At 38.5% G+C, this 21233-nt stretch overlaps 1 protein-coding gene, 1 long non-coding RNA gene and 1 pseudogene across 2 annotated transcripts in view; 1 reads left to right on the top strand and 2 right to left on the bottom strand.

Annotated features, from left to right (window-relative positions):
• Window positions 1–21233, bottom strand: part of LOC110129956 (zinc finger protein 607-like) — a 56771-nt gene that overhangs the window by 2459 nt on the left and 33079 nt on the right. The window contains 1 exon segment of the mRNA XM_070450976.1: window positions 91–866. Coding sequence (XP_070307077.1) covers window positions 91–866 — 776 coding nt within the window.
• LOC110129958 (superkiller complex protein 8-like) lies at window positions 896–9947 on the bottom strand (annotated as a pseudogene).
• LOC139029874 (uncharacterized) lies at window positions 15791–18275 on the top strand. Its single transcript, XR_011482136.1, has 2 exons — window positions 15791–15863; window positions 17924–18275. It is a non-coding gene; the product is annotated as an uncharacterized lncRNA (long non-coding RNA).

A 21233-nucleotide genomic window follows, 5' to 3' on the forward strand; every position in this document is an offset into this window, starting at 1 on the left:
TTAAAGGCTTCCCACATGCTTTACATTCATAGGGTTTCTCTCCAGTATGAAATCTACTTTGTATAATCAGTTGATGTCCACTACTCACACTCTTTACATTGATGGTATTTCTCACCAGTGTGAATTCTGTGATGCATCCTAAGGCTTTCAACATGACTAAAGGCCTTTCAACATTTTTTACACTGATGCGGTTTCTCTAAAGTATGAATTCTCTTATGCCTAACAAGGTTTGAGGGGTGATTAAAGGCCTTTCCACATTCTTTACATTCATAGGGTTTCTCACCAGTATGAATTATGTGATGCATTCTTGGCCTTCCACCATTAATAAAGGCCTTCCCACATTCTTCACATTTACAGGGTTTCTCACCAGTATGAATTCTCTCACGTTGAATAAGTGCTGAAGCATGACTAAAGGCCTTGCCACATTCACGACATTCGTAGGGTTTTATACTGATATGCATTTGCTGATGTGGAATGAGTTGATAGCCATGACTAAATGTCATCCCACATTCCTTACACTCATAGGGCTTCTCCCCAGAATGAATTCGCTCATGTTGAACAAGATGTGAGGCCTGACTAAAGGCCTTTCCACATTCCTTACATTTGTAGGGTTTCTCCCCAGTATGAATTCTATGATGTTCCCTAAAACCTATACTAAGACTAAAGGTCATCCCACATGCATGGCGTTCATAGGGTTTTTCACCACTATGAATTAGCTGATGTTGCAGAAAGTTGGATGAACGACTAAAGGCCTTTCCACACTGCTTACATTCATAGGGTTTCTCACCAGTATGAATTCTCTGATGTATTATAAGGTCTGTGTGTCAACGAAAGGCCTTACCATATTTGTCACATTCATAGGGTTTCTCACCAGTAAGAATTTTCTGATGCACAGTAAGAGATGAAGGTCTTTAATAAATATGTATATTTTCATAGCTCATTATTTCATATCTTGAATTCAAATCTAAAAGAGAAAAACGTTTTATTTTCCTTGACAAAGAACAGTGAATATTCTATACTACATTCTTTTAAATTAAAAATATCACTCATTAGAGTAAATTACTTTAGATAACTCTAAAATCAGCTATACATTGTGTAATATTAATGACAGTTTCCGTAACTCATTTATCATACTTTACTAGAGTGATTTAATATACTCTTTCTTATTATCAGTTTCCATCAAAGACTTACAGAGGTGTTACTGGCCAAAACTGTGAAAACAGCAGCATAAAAATGATTGTGATGGAATGTAACAATATAATAAAAGGCAATCAGAAATTTTCCTGGTGGCTAAGACTCTGGACTCCTAACAGGGGGCATGGGTTTGATCATTGGTCAGGGAACTAGATCCCACATGGTACAACTCGTACCCAGTGCATCCAAATAAATAAATAAATACATAATAAAAATAAGCAAATTAAAAAAAAAGCAATGAGTCCACAATGATACAAAAGAAAATAAATTAAAAAAATTTTTTCACATTAAATAACTCCTCAACTGAATATGTTCTAGTATCATCATGGTGATGAAAACACTTTCAAGATCATCTCCCTCTCTGACCCTCTCTGATATCAACTGAAAATGCTTGACAGAATAAAAAAATCGAACACGTGAGGTCTGTAAATTAAACGGAAAAGGGTTGTGGAGGGAAGTAAAAACCTTAAAAAATGACCTACACTAGACTGAGTTTCTTGCCACTTTATCACTCATAGCTTTGCAATATAGGTTGGCCTCAAGTATACTGGGGCAAAACTGAGTTACAAAAAACCCCAACATACTTCCTACTATAAGAATCACAGTAAGGAATACTACCAAAGAGGAAAGTGAGGGAGGAATCCTAGAAGAGAAACACTGAGAGAAGGTTCCCTAATTTGTGGAGGAAACACATACAAATCTTAGCCTAAACATGAATCGTGTATGCATGAAAAGGACACAAACCAGTATAGCTAAGCCCAGAACCAGAGAATTATACTACTGCCCCCAAACAGCAAGACATAACATGTAGCCTAAATTTTATTGCTTCCGATTACTTGCTAAAATAAAAATATCAACATGTAAACATTTCAACATAACACAGCACTCACAATGTCCAAAAAACAACATAAAAATTATTAATTATAAAAAGAACCAAAAAAATGTGATTCCCCTCTCAAGGTAAAAGATAAACCACAGATGCTGAGACAACACAGAGAAAAAGAAACCACATAAAGGAAAACACTAAAACTATAGAACTGAAATAAGTAACTTCTAAAATGCTGAGGAGAATGGATACATGTATATGTATGGCTCAGTCCCTTTGCTCAGCCAGGGCAAAACTACCACAACATTGTTAATTGGCTATACCTCAATACAAAATAAAAAGTTTAAAGTCTGAGGAAAAAAAATGCTGGAGGGCTTACAACAGAATGGAAAGGATAGAGGAAAAAGTAAATATGACAGATGTATAAAAGTTATTGTGGTAATATATGTAAAGATGCAAATAGAATCTGAAAAGGAAAGGAGACAGAGTGAGGCAAAAACTGATTGAAAAAAATGACTACAGGAAGTTATTTACACTGATAGAATCTTTAGGAATAAAAGATGGCAACATGAAAGCTAAATATCTAGGTAAATATATTAAGATCATTTATTCCCCTATTAAGTTATTTCAGATGTATCTGACTGGAAAGCAAAGCTTTTAACAGTCTGGTGGTGTTTTCAATATATGTAAATGTGATAAACATGACAATTATAACACAAAGGGAAAGGTAAGTATAAACATATGGAAGCTACAAGTTTTTTCATTTTATAAGAAATGCTACAATATTTGAAAAAATAGACTGTGAAAGCTTAGGTATATTTTATACTGTAACCCCTATAACATACACTAAAACAAATATTCAAAGAGAAATAGTCAAAATGACAAGAGAAAAACAAAAATGAATACTAAAGAAATATTTCAATACTCTAGTACAAAGCAGGAAATGGAAACAGAAGACCTAAAACAAAGGAAGACAGGACATTAGGAAGAGTGAACTATAAAGATGCAGCCCCTCATTCTCCCCAAGAGATACTGAGTCAACAGGATTACAAGTACCAAAATATCTTTACTCTAAAAATTAGTTAAGGGGCTCTAGCATGCAGATAAATACATACACAAAAGAAAAGACAGCCAAGAAGTTTGCTTGTTTAGAGTTTGCTTGCCCGAGTTCCTCTTGCCACCCAGCATGAGGTGTGATGAAGAATATGTGCAGTGCTCAGTCATTCAGTTGTGTCCTACTTTTTGTGACCCTATGGATGGCATCCCGCCAGGCTCCTCTGTCCATGGGATTTTCTAGGCAAGAATACTGGAGTGGGTTGCCATTTTCTCCTTCAAGGAATCTTCCCGATCCAGGAATTGAACCTGAGTCTGTTGCATCTCCTGCATTAGCAGGTGGATGCTTTACCAACTGAGCCACCTGGGAAGCCCACCTACTCCCAATTTCTGGCTCCTTCCTCAGGACAGGAAAAAAGTGGAACTTGTGTCCAACATTCTGACTTCTCTGGAGGCTACCCAAGGGACTGGTTTTTGCCTTATCTGGCTTGGTTTGCCAATGGGAATGGTGGCATAGTTTGTACATCACATGGAAGGCCACTGAAAACACAGTTGAGTATTGCAGCATGTTAGGGTAGCAAAGAATATACATTTCCACAGGCAGGCACCAGGAGAAGCAATAGATTAAGGGTTAGAGGAATACAGAGAAACTAAAAGATCCTCAGAAGAAATAGGAAATTAACATGTCAGAAGCAGCCATTTATACTAAAATAAAAGCATACACACAACTCCAAAGAAGATGCATCCCAAGAAAAGGTGGTTGATAGGTTCCAGGACCCCTGGTTGGGCTTACTTGTGAAGGTAGTAAGGCAGTCTGTAAAGACTGCAAGAAGTGGCTGTTTCCACAGAGCCGAAATCTCAGTGAAAAATCACAAGGGATACAGAGAAACAGGGAAATCAAAGGACCAATACAAAGTGCCAGAAACCAACTCTAAAGAAAAGCAGATATGTGAAGTTCCTGAAAAAGAATTTTAAAATTATGGTTTAAAGAACCTTCCCTGGTGCCTCAGTGGTAAAGAATCTGCCTGCCAATGCAAGAGACGCCAGTTCAATCCCTGGGTCAGGAAGTTCCCCTAGAGAAGGAAATGGCAACCCACTCCAGTATTCTCACCTGGAGAATCCCATGGACAGAGAAGCCTGGCAGGCTACAGTCCATAGGGTTGCAAAGAGTCAGACACAACTAAGCAACTGAGCAACAGAATTTGGGATAGTATTGCCATCTTAACAGTATTAAGTGTTCTGAATTTTCTGATATGCTGTAAGAGCTGAAAGAACAACATAAATCAGAATTAGAAAAACTCAGAAAAGAAGTAATAGAGCTCAGGAACATAGTAGAGATAAAAGAAAAAATAATTTCAGAATATTAACCTAGAAAGAAATAAGAAAAACTCCAATATGTTAATATTAGGACAAAAATTTTTAATAAGAAATTTCAAATATGTAAAAAGTATATGAAAAAATAAATAAATTTAATTTATTTTATCTAGACTTCTAAGTTTCATAAATAAGATTTTTGAAATAATGTATTAAAATATATAAATATATTAAAAATTCAATCAGACCATGGCTCTTAAATAATCTTAGAAAACAATTTTAATTCTTCTTAATAACACCTTAAATTACCTGAACTCCCATAATATATTGACTTCATGTTTTGTTAGTTAACCCTCAATAACTCTATTCCAATCTGCCACATACTCCTTAACACACAACATTCATGTTCACTTTCAGGCCTTTGTATGTATTATTTATTCTTCTTGTAATGGACTTCCTCATATACTCAAATCTTTGGGCCCTTACCCTTCACGTCTCAGCTCAAATATCACTTCCTCAGAAAAGGGTTCCTGACCATTTTACCTCATTATCTAAATTTGCCTTATCCTTGGCAGTCTCCTTCAAACTATGTTTCACTATGTGATGCTGTTTATCTACTTATTTGTTTACACTGATTTTATGTCTTCCCTAATATAATACAAACTCCATTTATTAACCAGATATAGTAATAAATATATTTTTAGTTAATGAAGCCATATTACAAACCTAAGTGCCCCAGAGGTTCTAGAAAACAGTTGAGTCCAAAATACATAATAAGAGATGCATAAGGGGACTTCCCTGCTGGTCCAGTGGCTAAGACTCCATGCTCCCAACACAAGGGACCCAGGTTCAATCCCTGGTCTGGACTCCACATGCCATAACTGAGAGTTCACATGCCTCAACTAAAGATTCCACATGCCACAACTAAGACCTGGTGCAGCCAAATAAATAAATAAATAAATAAGAGGTGCATGAAGAAGAAGGATAGTGCCCACCACTGAACTGGGAGGAAAATGCAAGAAGAATAACAAAAGGAGTGGTTAATGAAGTAAAGATAAAATACACTGGGTAGTTCATGCAGAGCATTTATTTCCACTTTAGATCAAAGGTATTTTCTCCAATGTGAATGAAGCTTTCCAAGCCAATATTTCAAGTGTGTGTCTCCTTGACAACTGGGCTTTTACTTACATGGATGTGGGCCCATAATTTGACTTGCTCATACTTACCTGTACACCATCTTCTTGTTTCTTCTCCCACAACCATCCATGGCTCTTTTCCTTGCTCCAAGAATGAAATCACATCTGGCTTAGAAATGGAATGTCCTGCTTACAAAGAAAAAAATGGCACACGATGTAGAAGAAAACATCTCTCAGTTAAAAGGTCAAAATAATATTGAAAAAGATTTTCTAGAAGAGAAAGTAAAGGAATGAAATACAAGAAATCAGGAGGGGTCAGTTTAAGATATATATATTATATATATATACACATATATATTATATATGAATACATAGATATAGACTCATATATCCTCTTTTTATTGAACGCATGTATTAATACCTTAGTTGAAAATACAGGTGGAACCTTAGCTCACTTCCTGCTTTTGCACCTTCCAGTTGTGTCTGACCTTGGGAAAGTCACTTAAACCCGTTGTGCCTCAGTACTCACTTATAAAATGGGAATGATAAGGAGGAAAAAACAAGTTGATATATATATGTATATAAAATGCTTAGAGCCTTGCCTATTAAATCCTAAGCACAATGTTAGCTATTAACACTATTATCGATATTGTTGTTTTACAAAGAGTACACAAGAAGACCTATCTGCAGGATATTAAATATATTTAAAATGCAATGTTCATTGATTATAGCTTTCAACCGCAAAATAGAAAAAATTTCTCCAAAACAGAATGCCTGTTCTTCAGTTTTCAATGAATTCCATTTATTTAACCCACTGCTATAAAAATTGAGGGGCTCTTTTAGAGCAAGTAGAGCAATTTAGCACCCTGTGTCTGGCTGATCTCTCCGCAAGAGGATCAGATAATAAAATGGAATATCTATAGAAATTCCGAGCACAAATAAATAGGAAATCTGGATTCTTTGACAATGATATATAACAGATCCCAGAGATTTCTAAACTACACCCTATTCATAAAGGAAGAGAGGCAACTGTAATTAAGAACAGAGGAGGTATGAATGTAACTGAAGGAGAGGGAGGATAAGGATATTTAATGCAGCTGTGATTTCCAACCTGACGAAGCTAAAACCACTTCCTTGGTAAAAAAGAACAAGAAAGTGTTAACTAGTTTCCTAAAGGCAGCCCTGAAAATTACAGTGGGAAAAAATACATATCTTAAAGAGCAGATTCTAAATTATTTTAAATCACTTGAGGCTGAAAAACATACCCAGTGAGACCAAAGTTATCATAGTTCTCCATCATCACATCCCGGTACAAGTTCTTCTGAACAGGGTTGAGACATTCCCACTCCTGCTGGGAGAAGTGTGTGGCCACATCCCTGAATGTCGATGTCTGAAACAGCAAACCTATCTATGTATTATTGGGGAGATGAAAGGAATATTTTGAGCACAGGAGAGAAGATAAGGATTGTACTGTAAGAAGAGAGTAATATGGCAAGTACATGGGCTAAAAATCTATAATATATGAAGGGACTGAAGCAGAATATATAGGTATTTTTGAAGAAGCTTGCTGAAATAGACAAAATTTCCTGGCTTGTTCTTAAGTATCTGAACCATTTGACAACAGATAAAATAGTGATACTTGGTTATTAAATAGTGAACATGAGGATAATGCCTGATTGGTATCTGTCACGTAAATTCTCAGTAAACATGAGCTGTCAAGGAAAATTTTTGCTTTTTAAAGAAGCGAAAATTTAATCAGTTATTTTTTAATGCAGTATAAAGTCCCAATGTTAGAAAATACAGTTTATATAAAACAGAATTTCCTCAATTATTAAATGCTTCACTATGTCAGATCTTATAGTTTTTAAAAAAACAAATCCACTTAATTTTTGGCACATGACATTATATTTTATGTATACATCAGATTTAAGTGAACAACATTTAGGAGGCACAGCATTTATAAGGTCTTCTCCAATGATTCTGTATTCACTTACTACTTATGATGATACATTTTCTTTTTACTGCCATCTAACGTCTTATCACCGAACACTTGGCTTGTGCTGAGTGATTACTTAGGTTACCAATAATCATCTTCTGGTATTTATGCCCTTATGCACTCTCCTTCACATGTGTATGAGCTGAATTGAGTGACTTGGTTTTAATAAACACAATATGATTAAAGTGGTGAAATGTTACTTGTGATGGCAGACTGCAGACTAAGATTGTCATGCTGTTTGCCTCTTCTGATGTCTCACTTGCTCAACCAGGGGTGGCCTCCAATCCTCCCATGAGTAAGTGAGCTTAGAAGAGGATATACCCAATATTGGCCTTAAGATGACTGCAACTCTACCCAACAACTTAATAGCCTTGCAAGAGACCTAGTGTAATGTCCAGTTTTCTGAACCAGTGAAATCATGAGATAAATGTTTACTGCTTTAAGCTACTAAGTTTCAGAGTAATATGTTATGTAACAGTAGATAACTAATAGGTAGAGTTAAAGAATATTGAGGAAGGATGTTGAATATGTCACCCAAATTTAGTATGTTCCATTCAACAACACAATAGTCTTGATATTTACCTTTCAGGGATTTCCTGCCAAGATCCATGACCTCCAAGTTTGCAAATCTCAATCATGTATATACACTTATTCACATAAACTATGAGATACTACTATTCACTGAGATTTAAGTCATTCAATACCAAATTTCTGTCTTATCTACCTGGAATCTTACATCTGGAAAATTTCAAAGTCTTCTCCTGGGCAGTCAAATACAACCGCTGTCTCCATGTCAACCAAAATCCAGACCTGACTCATATAACAAATCTTTAATGGACTTATCTCCTTCACTCCTTCAACACTGCCCTTGATAGAAGAATGGGCATGTAAGACATGTTGGATAATTTCTTAGTAATAACATGAGCACTAGTTTTTTGTGGGTTTTTTTGCATTAAGAACACTTCATTTTAAAGTATGAACGGCATTTACAATAAAACATGAAAAGATTTATACATATCTACAAAAGTTTTTGCTACAATAAATGCTATTTCTTTTAAACAAGACAGAAAGGTAAGGGATGTCATGCTCAATCTATACATACTCTTTGCAGCATTAGTCTGGAAGACTTTGACCTTTAAATTAGACAATCATAGATGTGAATTTCCTGGTCGTTTCTCTAACAGACACAATTTTTGAGCCATTTCCATTGTATTTTACTCCCCAGACTTGATCCTGGTGATCAAAGAAGGTGTGAACACAAGTCCTCATTCCATCATCCCAAACTTTTACACTTTTGTCAGATCAACTGGAAACCAAGTGTGTGTCACCAGGACAAAATGCAACATTCAGCACCCAGGATGCACACTCAATGTGCCAGCCAAGTTGGCATGTGGTACATCACATACCTTGGCGGAGCCATCATCCGAAGCAGTTACAAGGATCTGTGAATCCAGGAAAAAGTCAAGGAGCGAATGGGCACACCATGGCCTTCTAGCATATGCAGAAGTTTCCCAGTTGTGATATCAAAAATACTGATGATTCCACCTATGGCTCTACTGGCCAGAAACTTCCCATCAGGACAACATGCAATACTAAGAATGAATTTTCCTCTTGTGTCCAAAGAATACTCCTTTTTCCCACTTTCCACATCAAAAATGCTCACTTTCCCCACATGAATTCCTATGGCTAGATACTGGGAATTGGGAGAAAAGGCCAAAGTCCATGCATCCACAGGTCCTGCATCTACAGACTTTATTTGTTTGCCCTTTTCCAACTGCCCAAGAATATGAGCATCAAGAGAATGGGCTGCAGCAATGGGTAGGGTGTGGCTGAACTCCACAGACAACACACTCGGTTGATGGCTCTCCAGATTCCACTGTAGGTCCAGCTTATCACACCATATCCAGACCTTCACTTGGTCATCCAGGGATCCTATGACCACTGTGTCAGAGTCTTCTTTGTTTGACCCTCAGGCAACTGACCAGATGGCATCATCATGGGTGTGCTCTTGTCTGAAGAGAATACTGTACTGGTTGGCCATTTCCTTAACCAAGGAGGAAGGGTTAAAGGCCAGACAGCTTACCTCACTGCCCGGCTGCACTGCCCTGCAGCTCGTCTGACACCCAGCTTTGCGGGACAGCAACACCCACACTAGTTAGTTTAGACTGAAGCACATTGAGAGGATGCTGGGTAATTATGTACCACATTTCACTAGGACAAAAGCTGGGAGGCAGGTTATCTGAGGAACCTCTCTGGGTAGTAAACTTTAGAAAAATTAATGGAAATACTCAAATGATCTAAAAAAATACACATATTCCAAGAATGAGAGAAACATCAACTTACATGAGCCATGGTTTTAGACCTGCAAGACTGGATCAGTCCTCAATGTTCCTCTAACAGAAAAGCAGATGTCCAGAAAGCCAGAGCTGGAAGAAGAGAAGACCTTGAGAGCAGTTTGGTGTTCCCAACAGAACATAAGTTAATAACATTATAATCTTCCACTCCAGGTTCCAAACTATTTACCATCACACATGATTTGGGTAGATTAGGATTCTAGATAAACCTATTTCCTCTGCCAAATCCCAGGGGTCTAGGAGGAACAAAGTCATAGAACAGAGGCATTTCTGCCAGACCCAGATATGCCAGCAGGAAGTTTTCTGGCACTGTATCATTTTGGTAAGGGAGATGCAGACCTAAGAGTGGGCAATGCAGTCTTGTTCAGAGCAGATCCTCTTCCTTCTATTCCCACTTTCTAAGACTACCATCCTAATAAGGACCTCTTTTGTGGCTTTATAATTATATGAAGTTGGTTAAGATGTTGAAGAGAGAAAGTCAGTGTTCGGGACTTTGAATCTAGCAAAGCTTACTAGTTAAATATATGACAAACCATCACTGTACTATAAATCAAAGTAGATACCAAATGTGAAGTTGGGAAAATATTTAAGGATATGGGAAATATTCCAGATACACTGTTAACAAAACAATCAGATTGACCAATATATGTATTTCTGAACAATATCTAAATATATCAAGCAACATAGACAGGCAGAGTCAGAGAAACAGACCACTGAAATTAGTAGATAATAAAAGTCTGGAAGGTTATGTGACCATCTAACAGCAGTGCTTAGTTTTTAATTCTGATCTTGATTTTTCTTTTTAAAGTTTACTCAATAATTATTTTAACAATTACCACTTTGGCCGTATGATGTGAAGAGCCTACTCACTGGAAAAGACTTGGATGCTGGGAAAGATTGAGGGCAGGAGAAGGGGGCAAGAGAGGATGAGAGGGTTGGATGGCATCACCGACTCAATGGACATGAGTCTGAGCAAACTATGGGAGATAGTGAAGGAAAGGGAAGCCTGGCATGCTGCAGTTCATGGGGTCAGAAAGAGTCGGAAACGACCTAGTGACTAAACAACAAGAAACTTGAAATAAATGTGTATTATTTTTCAAAAAATTGTTAACAGGAAGATGTTGTCCAAAAAGAAGGAGAATTCAAGAAAATTCTTTGTTATCTAAATTTAGATTGTTTTACTGAGCGGCTTATCTTTTGTCTGTTTCTTTGGATCCCAATATCTACATTCACTCTACCATTTCTTCTCAGGTATGATGGAGTTCTGTCTAGACAAAATAGAGAGCAGTCTTTGTGTAATCTCTTGTATCAAATGATGATTTCAGGTTTTCTTGACAGAAAGGTTTACCTGGTTTCTAAACTTGTCAACTAAGCCAAGATGTCTCCCAGACAGCTGCTGAATTATGATATCCTACTAGGTACACTTTGTGCCCAACAAAATTAGAAGGAAACTGTAAAGTACAAAAGTCACAGCAAAAAAAATCCATTTATTATCACTGATATTTCATAGAATCTGTGTGTTTTGCTCAGGTCCTAACTATTGCTACAGACAGACATTCCTGTGAATTCATAAGGTAGGTCACCTTCGTCTCTCATTTCACACCACCTTACTCCTATTCAGATTTGACCTCATTTTAGATAATAAGCATTTTAAAGGAGGCAACTATGCCTTTCTAGTGATTGTATTACCCATGTCTTACAACTTCTAGGTCTAGAATATTGTAGGCATTTAATAGCATGTGTACAAGGATGTTCATCAGAGAATAATTTTTGATAGGCAAAAATTAAAAATAACTATCTCTCAGGCAACAGGTTAAAAATATGACAGCTTGCAATATGGTGACTCATTCAGTTCAGTTCAGTTCAGTCAGTCAGTCGTGTCTGACTCTTTGCAACCCCATGAACCATAGCACACCAGGCCTCCTTGTCCATCACCAACTCCCAGAGTCCACCCAAACCCATGTCCATTGAGTCGGTGATGCCATCCAACCATCTCATCCTCTGTCGTCCCCTTCTCCTCCTGCCCTCAATCTTTCCCAGCAGCAGGGTCTTTTCAAATGAGTCAGCTCTTCGCATCAGGTGGCCAAAGTATTGGAGTTTCAGCTTCAACATAAGTCCTTTCAATGAACACCCAGGACTAATCTCTTTTGGTATGGACTGGTCCGATCCCCTTGCAGTCCAAGGGACTCTCAAGAGTCTCCAACACCACAGATCATCTGCATATCTAAGATTATTGATATTTCTCCCAGCAATCTTGATTCCAGCTTGTGCTTCCTTCAGCCCAGCGTTTCTCATGATGTACTCTGCATGTAAGTTAAACATACAGCCTTGACATACTCCTTTTCCTATTTGGAACCAGTCTGTTGTTCCATGTCCAGTTCTAACTGTTGTGTTCTGACCTGCATACAGGTTTCTCAAGAGGCAGGTCAGGTGGTCTGGCATTCCCATCTCTTTCAGAATTTTCCACAGGTTATTGTGATCCACACAGTCAAAGGCTTTGGCATAGTCAATAAAGCAGAAATAGATGTTTTTCTGGAACTCTCTTGCTTTTTCGATGATCCAGCGGATGTTGGCAATTTGATCTCTGGTTCCTCCGCCTTTTCTAAATCCAGCTTGAACATCTGGAAGTTCACGGCTCATATATTGCTAAAGCCTGGCCTGGAGAATTTTAAGCATAACTTTACTAGAGTGTGAGATGAGTGCAATTGTGCGGCAGTTTGAGCACTCTTTGGCATTGCCTTTGTTAAGGTTTCCTTAATAATTAATCCATATGAAATGATGGAAAACAATATTGACTCAGTGAAGACCAAGGCAGGTTTCAAAAGTATGCAGTCAAATGTTCTACCTCTGAGCTATACCCACAGTGTACTAAAAAAACAAAAACACAAACAAACAAAAAGCAGATTTGTTGTATACTATTAAAGCTAGGCTGGTATTAATTCAAACTAGGCTGTCGTAAATTTAAGATGCTCATTATAATCCTCAAGATAACCATTAAGAAAACAACTAAAAAATAGAGAAAAAGAATCAAACAGGACACCACAATCAATTAAACACAAAAATAAGGCAGGAATGGAGGGATCAAGGAACAAAAAAGGCAAGACACACAGAAAACAAATGGCAAAATGGCATAAGTTTCTCCTAATCAGTAAGTACTTCAAATTTTTTTTTTTCTTTTTTTTTTTTTTTATTAGTTGGAGGCTAATTACTTTACATCATTACAGTAGTTTTTGTTATACATTGATATGAATTAGCCATGGATTTACATGTACTCCCCATCCCAGTCCCCCCTCCCACCTCCCTCTCCACCCGATCCCTCTGGGTCTTCCCAGTGCACCAGGCCCGAGCACTTGTCTCATGCACCCAACCTAGGCTGGTGATCTGTTTCACCCTAGATAATATACATGTTTCAATGCTGTTCTCCTGAAACATCCCACCCTCGCCTTCTCCCAGAGTCCACAAGTCTGTTCTATACATCTGAGTCTCTTTTTTCTGTTTTGCATATAGGGTTATCGTTACCATCTTTCTAAAGTCCATATATATGTGTTAGTATACTGTAATGGTCTTTATCTTTCTGGCTTACTTCGCTCTGTATAATGGGCTCCAGTTTCATCCATCTCATTAGAACTGATTCAAATGAATTCTTTTTAATGGCTGAGTAATATTCCATGGTGTATATGTACCACAGCTTCCTCATCCATTCGTCTGCTGATGGGCATCTGGGTTGCTTCCATGTCCTGGCTATTATAAACAGTGCTGCGATGAACATTGGGGTGTATGTGTCTCTTTCAGATCTGGTTTCCTTGGTGTGTATGCCCAGAAGTGGGATTGCTGGGTCATACGGCAGTACTTCAAATTTAAATGGATTAAACTGTTCGCTTAAAGGAGACTGGCATAATGGATTAAAAAAAGAAAAAAAGGCATGCATAATGTATAAGATAATATACTGTTGAAATGAAGACACAAACTATGTTGTTTGACTTTCAGGAATTGAAAACCAACTTTAAGCTGTGAGAGTTAAAAATATCTCAGTGCCTATGTTAACTATAACATCAGCAAAGAAAGGGATAAGAATACCACCTACAAAAGAGGGCTGTTTTGAAGACTAAGTGTTGCAGGAAGGGGGATTCTTTTGCAAGGATTATCCCCTATTTTAAAAAATGAATGCCACATGTAATTTTAAATTTTCTTGGGTATTATTATCTACAACTATGAAGAAGATGATTTTTTAAAATATTTATTTGTATTCAGCAGGTCTTAGTTGCAGCATGTGGGATCTAGTTTCCCAACCAGGGATGTAAAGGGGGTTGGGGGGCTCCTGCATTGGGAGCTAGGAGTCTTAGCCACTGAACTATCAAGGAAGTCCCATATGAAAATGATTTAACATTAGATCAAGGCCATTTTTCCTTATCATGACTAACTTTACAAACAGAAAATTTATTATCTACATAATATCGTCTCATGGATGTCATGGGAGTTTCTTAATCATTCTCATTATCCTGATCACTAATTTTGTACAAAACTGTCCCAAGATATAATAAATTTTTATTCTAGATAAAAACCCAGGTCTAAATCTTTTGAATTGTGTACACCTTTGAAAAATGGAAATTCCAAATATATTTAGCGATTATCTATAAAAAATTTGGGGGGTTGTGGTTCCCTCTACACCCATAAATTCAATCAAAAGAACTTTGGTTAAGAACTAGACAACTGAATTCTGGCTCAGTCGCTTAACTTTCTAACACAAGTCATAATTAACCTCACATTTTTCTTGTTTCTTAGCTACAGAAACCTGCAGGGAAATAATCCGAGTCACCACACGTTAGATATTTATTATTACAACACACCCTCTGTGGCTCCATCGGTTGTGAGCTCATACAGAAAACCAAAATTAAATAAGAGGGTGCTCACAGTAGGTTCATGTCTTCACAGCTCAAGAAACGTTGTCATCCTCAAATGTACCAATGAACCCAGAAAGAACTGTCACAGGAAGGAACCCCATTCTTAGAATCTATCCATTCGTTCCTAGAATCGTGACTCGGGGACAATCCTTAATCTAAAATTCGCATCCTAAAAGCCAGTCTGTACCTTCTTACCAAAAACCTTCATCGAGGGCTTAGCACCTGATTTCCCACTTGGAGTGATTTTTCTGTGGCAGTTGTCGGTGCTGACAGGAGCGTAGAGGAAGCAGCAGGGAGCTCAGAGCCATGGGTCACTGAGATAGTCACCACTAGGCTACCGCAATTCACGCTCACATAAAGGACACGCACCGTTGATCCCCGTCAGGCAAGGATAACCAGGCACCTCGTCCGGTCTCGAAAAGGCACCCACCGCCATGGAACTCCCCCGCGGCCCTTCGCACGGAGCAAGGCCTCTCACAACCACGCACCCGTCCCGACTTTCAGGACTGCAACCACCCTCCCCGCTGCTCAAGCGCCTACAGGACCGAGGGGGCTGGGGGATTCCCAAGACGGCGCTCGGGGCGCGCACGCTTTAAGCGCCTCCCGAAATTCCACTCTCACCTTCACTCACCGTCTTCCTCGGGCTCGGGCTACCTGTGCAGTCATTTCTGCGGCGACCCATGCCGGATTCTTCCTTGGAAGGGTGCCACTCGCGCGTAGCGCGCAACAAGGGACACGGAAAAAATACCTGAGGTTGAAGACACCTCGTCGACTGTGGGAGCCACGGTCTGGCCTAGGAGGTCCCAAAGCTAAGCCGCCGCTCCCAGCCCGCCGGAAGAATTCTGAAATCGCCGGACTGCGCGTGCGCACCGCTTATCTCTGCCCGCAGATCTCGGTCCGACCTGAGGCCGAGGCTAAGCTGAGTGGTTCCCAGGGTTAGGAGGAGGCGACCTCCGGTGGCGTGGCACCGCACTGAAGAATTCTGAAGAGGCGACTGCAGAGATATTTTGCAAGGGCTCAGGACTATGTGTGAGGGTCCACCCTGTTGAGTCAATGAAGGGATGCCCAAGGTCCTGGAGCGCCTGACAGGTGAGCACCCGAACTTGGGTTCATAATCTCTACCCATCCTGTACGTTTGTGTATGTATTTGCGTGTGTATGCATGTTGGGGTGTACATATCTTTCCTAAAATTCCAGTTACACCTGAAATGTTACAGATGCTTAGTGTATTTCCATCTTATTTTGTTTTTAATCATGTATTTAATTTTTGGCTGCTTTAGGTCTTCTTCATTGCTTCGCACCTTCACTGTTGCCTACGAGGCTTTCTCTAGTTGCTATGCTTCTGCTTCTCATTGTGGTCGCTTCTCTTGTCGCTGGTGGGTTCTAGGGCACCGTGGCTTCAGCAGGGCCTTGGTTTCCCTATGGCGTGTGGTATCTTCCCCAACCAGGGATCGAACCCGTGTTTCTGCACTGGCAGGGGGAGTCTCAACCACTGAATCACCAGGGAAGTCCCTGCATTTCCATTTTAGAACTGAAGCTTCTGAGATCAAAACAGATACAAATTACACTGTTTAGTGGCAAAGCCATGTTTCCAGGTCTTATTGGATAAAGTGAGACTACCTTTTAGTGTATTCTCATTGTAGACAAGGAGAGAGTGACTTTGGGTCCTTTTTAAAATCACTGACTTCAGGAATTGCTGTCTATAGTAATTCTCTTTTCTCATCATCGTGTCATGTTAAACATCAGGAGAACTAGATCGCATCAAAATCACATTCAGTTAGTTGATTTATTTCTTCCTTGAGAGCCAGATAATCTAAGACTCAGGGGCCCCAGTAATATCTGGAATTGGAAAAATGTACCCAGGACTAAAAGGGGATATTGGGTAAGTTTCATAACATTTTCTATCTTAAGTGCAGAAAAATGAACAAGAGGACAGATATAGAAGCATTAAGTTGATTTGAAGTTATTTTCCCAACACAAGCTTCTACCACATCTCAAGCATAGTAATTCCTGATACTTCTAAATAATTTTTGAAAACCTATTACTTATTTTTGAGGAGCCAGAATCAGAAATGTGGAACTGTAGATTTTTAGGCAGTTTGCTGAGGAAAACTCTTTCTCCAGACCTCCAAAAGAGTTCAGTAAGGTTCAAAGCTGCAAGGAAATTCAATTTTCTTGTGAATGAAAATAGAAATCTATTAGAAATATAGTTTTCTTTGATCAAAAAGTTGGATTGGGGATTTCCCAGGTGGTGGTCAAGTGGTTAAGACTCCTCACTCCTACAGCAGTGGTGGGGTAGGGGGTAGGGGTGAGGGTGAGGGGTTGGGATGCACAGGTTGGATCCCTGATCTGGGGAACTAAGATTCTGTATGCCAGCACAGTGCCCCCCTGCCCCCCCCGCCCCCCGCAAAACAAAAAAAAAACAGAGAAAGTTGGATTGGATCTTCTGGAAAATTTTAAATGAGAAGTAAGGTAAACAGTGATTCATATCAGAAAAAAACAAAGCAAAACTAAGGAACAAAAAATATACTAAATTACAGTGGTGTCATTTCCCTGGGTGTGCCGAATTCTCTAATCTGAAGTGCAGAGCTCATGCTGAGACTTCACATACCATCTCCTTCTGTATGCCTATTACATCTTCTAGAGTTTTTTGTGTGTGTAGTTGCTCAGTCGTGTCCGACTCTTTGTGACCCTGTGGACAGTAGCCTACCAGGCTCCTCTGTCCATGGGATTCTCCAGGCAAGAATACTGGAGTGGGTTGCCATTTCCTTCTCCAGGGTATCTTCCCGACATTACCAAAAGTATGGAAAAACTAAAACATAATTATTTCTGAAGAGTTCACCTAAAATCTTCTATTGCATTTATCCCTATTATTAGTTACAAAAATATTATCATCCCAAGTTAATATTTCTTGCTGATAAATTTTGAGACATATTATGACTTTACTTTCAGTAATGTACATTCAATGTATTATACTTCATACCGATGACTCTAAAGACATGTCTGTATTAATTAAACCAACAAATTTAAACATGTTTTCACTCATAAAATAAAAAAAAATAGTCCTGGGTCATGTGATCCTTTCAAACTTTAGGTTAGCTTCTGTTGTATTCAGAAATGTTTGATTTGTAAGTGATTACTTTTCTTTCAGTTCAGTTCAGTCACTCAATTGTGTCCAACTCTTTGCAACCCCGTGGACTGCAGCATGCCAAGCTTCCCTGTCCATCACCAACTCCAGGAGCTTGCTCAAACTCACGTCCTTCAAGTCAGTGATGCCATCCAACCATCTCATCCTCTGTCATCCCCTTCTCCTCCTGCCTTCAATCTTCCAGCATCAGGGACTTTTCCAATGAATAAATAGAGCTCATTTACAAATTAATTTTTGCATAAAGATAGAATCAGATATCTCATAGTTTCATTTTAAAACCTAGTCAGGAATCAATTATTTCAATATAAAACTTATTAGCTTATAAATAACAATTGGAATAAATTAAGTTTACTCACATGAGTTTAAAAAGGCCTCTTTTCCCTTTTTTTCTTACAGTTTCAGGTTCTATTAATTGAGCCAAGGCCAGTCTCAGGCAATGTGGGTTGGGTTTGTATTTCAAAACTCTTTTTGATTAAAAAGATATTTCTTTAATAAGAATAAATGCACTCTCACACTTAACTACTAAATTGGGGTAGATGTTATTAGCACTATAAGAAATAGCAGGCATGAGAAACAAATTTTCTTAATAGTATAATATAATAATAGCACTATTAAGATTCTTTTATATTTAATTTGAGGACATGTAACATCTTCACATCAGTAAAACCAGCTAATTTACACTAATATAGTGGGATAAAATACTACTAGGTGTTTTATAGAGTATCTTTCTTCACAATACTCATATGTAGTAGGTGATAGTCTACATTTATCAATGAAAAAACAAGGCATTAAGATGTCACAAACACTATGAACTCAGTCTCATATTTTAAAAATCTGACAAGAGACCCTATGATCTAAATTTCAACAAGATACCATCTCCAAATTATGTATGTTTATTTTAAACCTACTCACTAATTCTTCAGCAATTAATTCAGACTAAAATAATTATGACTAACAATAGTATATTTGTCTTTATATAGCAGAACCAAATTAATGTTGCCTATTGTTAGAATTTTGTTTTTAATGTTTGGTTATCCAAAACATATGTTGAATGTCCTTTCATGTCATAAATTTCTAAATATTTCCTTAACTTGACTGCTAGAAGTAGAATTTGGGACAAAACCACCAGACCTTTACTAATTACCTACAGCATGCCAGATCTTGCAATCAAAGTATTTGAGGTGATAGACTAAAATGACATAGTTTTTAAAGTGTCTTATTATGTAATAAGATAACCTCTCAACAGGAATAAATGTATTAAGGATTAGGGGCTGCTAACAAGACATGACCTGGAAATTTGATGTAGTGATGTAATTCTGATTACAGTTACCATGATCAGATCATAATTAAATTAAGCCTAACTGATAAGATTGGGGTGAAGGGAAGGAGTTTATGCTGTAAGTTATACATTTTTTATTCTAATGATGTTGGATGCAAAGTGAAAGTAATGGGCTAATTTAGCAGATATCTGGAGTGTATCATGACTAACACAGAAATATTTCTGTAAAGATCTGAAAAAAGATGTAGAAGTGAGTCCAGCATCAGTATATATTAGACTCTACTCAAGGATATCCCCATTTTATAGACAGAAATCCACATGCATGAACATAATGGTTTTAATAAAAGAACTTTTTTTTTTTTGAGGATAGCGTTCTCTTAAAACATAAAAACTGTTCACATACCTATATTTCAAGTAAGGCATGGCCACTGAACCAAAAACTATGATATAATTTAAACAAAAGAACCTCCAGCAAGATCAAAGCAAAAAGATAAGAATTGTTAATATACGGGTGTATAACATTCTAGAATTTTTCTGTTAAGTCTAATGGTCTGTAATTATATATTGAAATATGCAGATACTTTGCAGATAGTATCATATCCTACATATGGCTTTGTAACCTGACTTTTCTGACAGTATTTCTAAAACATTTTCCGTTTTGTCCTCAATATTCTCCCTTATCATTTCTTACATGGATATTTTACAATATATGAAAGGCAGCAGGTTATCTAAATCAGAATGATGAAAATGAGCTGAGCATACAGTAGAGGGCTAACTCAGAAGACCCATGTGCTCAAGTACTACATTCTAAAGAAAGGCCTGTGTTAAGAGGAGATAACCTGAGTCCTTAAAACTCAACATTCAGAAAACTAAGGTCAAGGTATCTGGTCCTATCACTTTGTGGCAAACAGATGGGGAAACAGTGGAAACAGTGAGAGACTTTATTTTGGGGGGCTCCAAAATCACTGCAGATGGTGACTACAGCCATGAAATTAAAAGATGCTTGCTCCCTGGAAGAAAAGCTATGACCAACCTAGACAGCATATTACAAAGCAGAGACATTACTTTGCCAAGAAAGGTCCATCTAGTCAAAGCTATGGTTTTTCCAGTAGTCATGTATGGATGTGAGAGTTGGACTATAAAGAAAGCTGAGCACCAAAGAATTATTGCTTTTGAACCGTGGTGTTGGAGAAGATTTGAGTGTCCCTTTTACTGCTAGGAGATCCAACCAGTCCATCCTAAAGGAAATTAGTCCTGAATATTGACTGGAAGAACTGATGCTGAAACTGAAGCTCCAGTACTTTGGCCACCTGATTCGAAGAACTGACTCATTGGGAAAGACCCTGATGCTGTGAAAGATTGAAGGCAGGAGGAGAAGGGGATGACAGAGGATGAGATGGTTGGATGGCATCACCGACTCGAAGGACAAGAGTTTGAGCAAGCTCTGGGAGTTGGTGATGGACAGGGAAGCCTGGTGTGCTGCAGTCCAGGCAGGTGCAAAGAATCGGCCATGACTGAGTGATTGAACTGACTGAACCTGAGTCCTTGGAGTATCTGCCCTGATAAGCTATATTGGTTTCAAAGTGAAAGTGTTCAAAGAGTCATGTCTGACTCTTTGTGACCCCATGGACTGTAGCCCACCAGGCCCTCTGTCCATACAATTCTCTAGGCAAGAACACTGGAGTGGGTTGCCATTCCCTTCTCCAAGAGATCTTTCTGACCTTTCTGATCTTTTCCCAAGGATTGAACCTGGGTTTCCTGCACTGCAGGCAGATTCTTTGCCATCTGAGCCACTAGAGAAGCCCTGATAGTTAATGCTAACAGTGCAAATCACGCTGAAAACTGTTTTTGTATGACCAAAGTCCTCAGCAAGATTTGACCAGTTGACCTTTATGGGCCTGGAGTTGGAACAGTTACATTCAGTTGTGTGGGCACTACAAGACCACCATGCGTGCGCGCGCACACACACACACATCACAGCAAAAACTGTGAACACAAGGTTCAGGTGGGCTTCCCTATTTGGCACCATGAACA

Source organism: Odocoileus virginianus, chromosome 20 (genome assembly GCF_023699985.2).
Source record: "Odocoileus virginianus isolate 20LAN1187 ecotype Illinois chromosome 20, Ovbor_1.2, whole genome shotgun sequence".
NCBI lineage: Eukaryota > Metazoa > Chordata > Mammalia > Artiodactyla > Cervidae > Odocoileus > Odocoileus virginianus.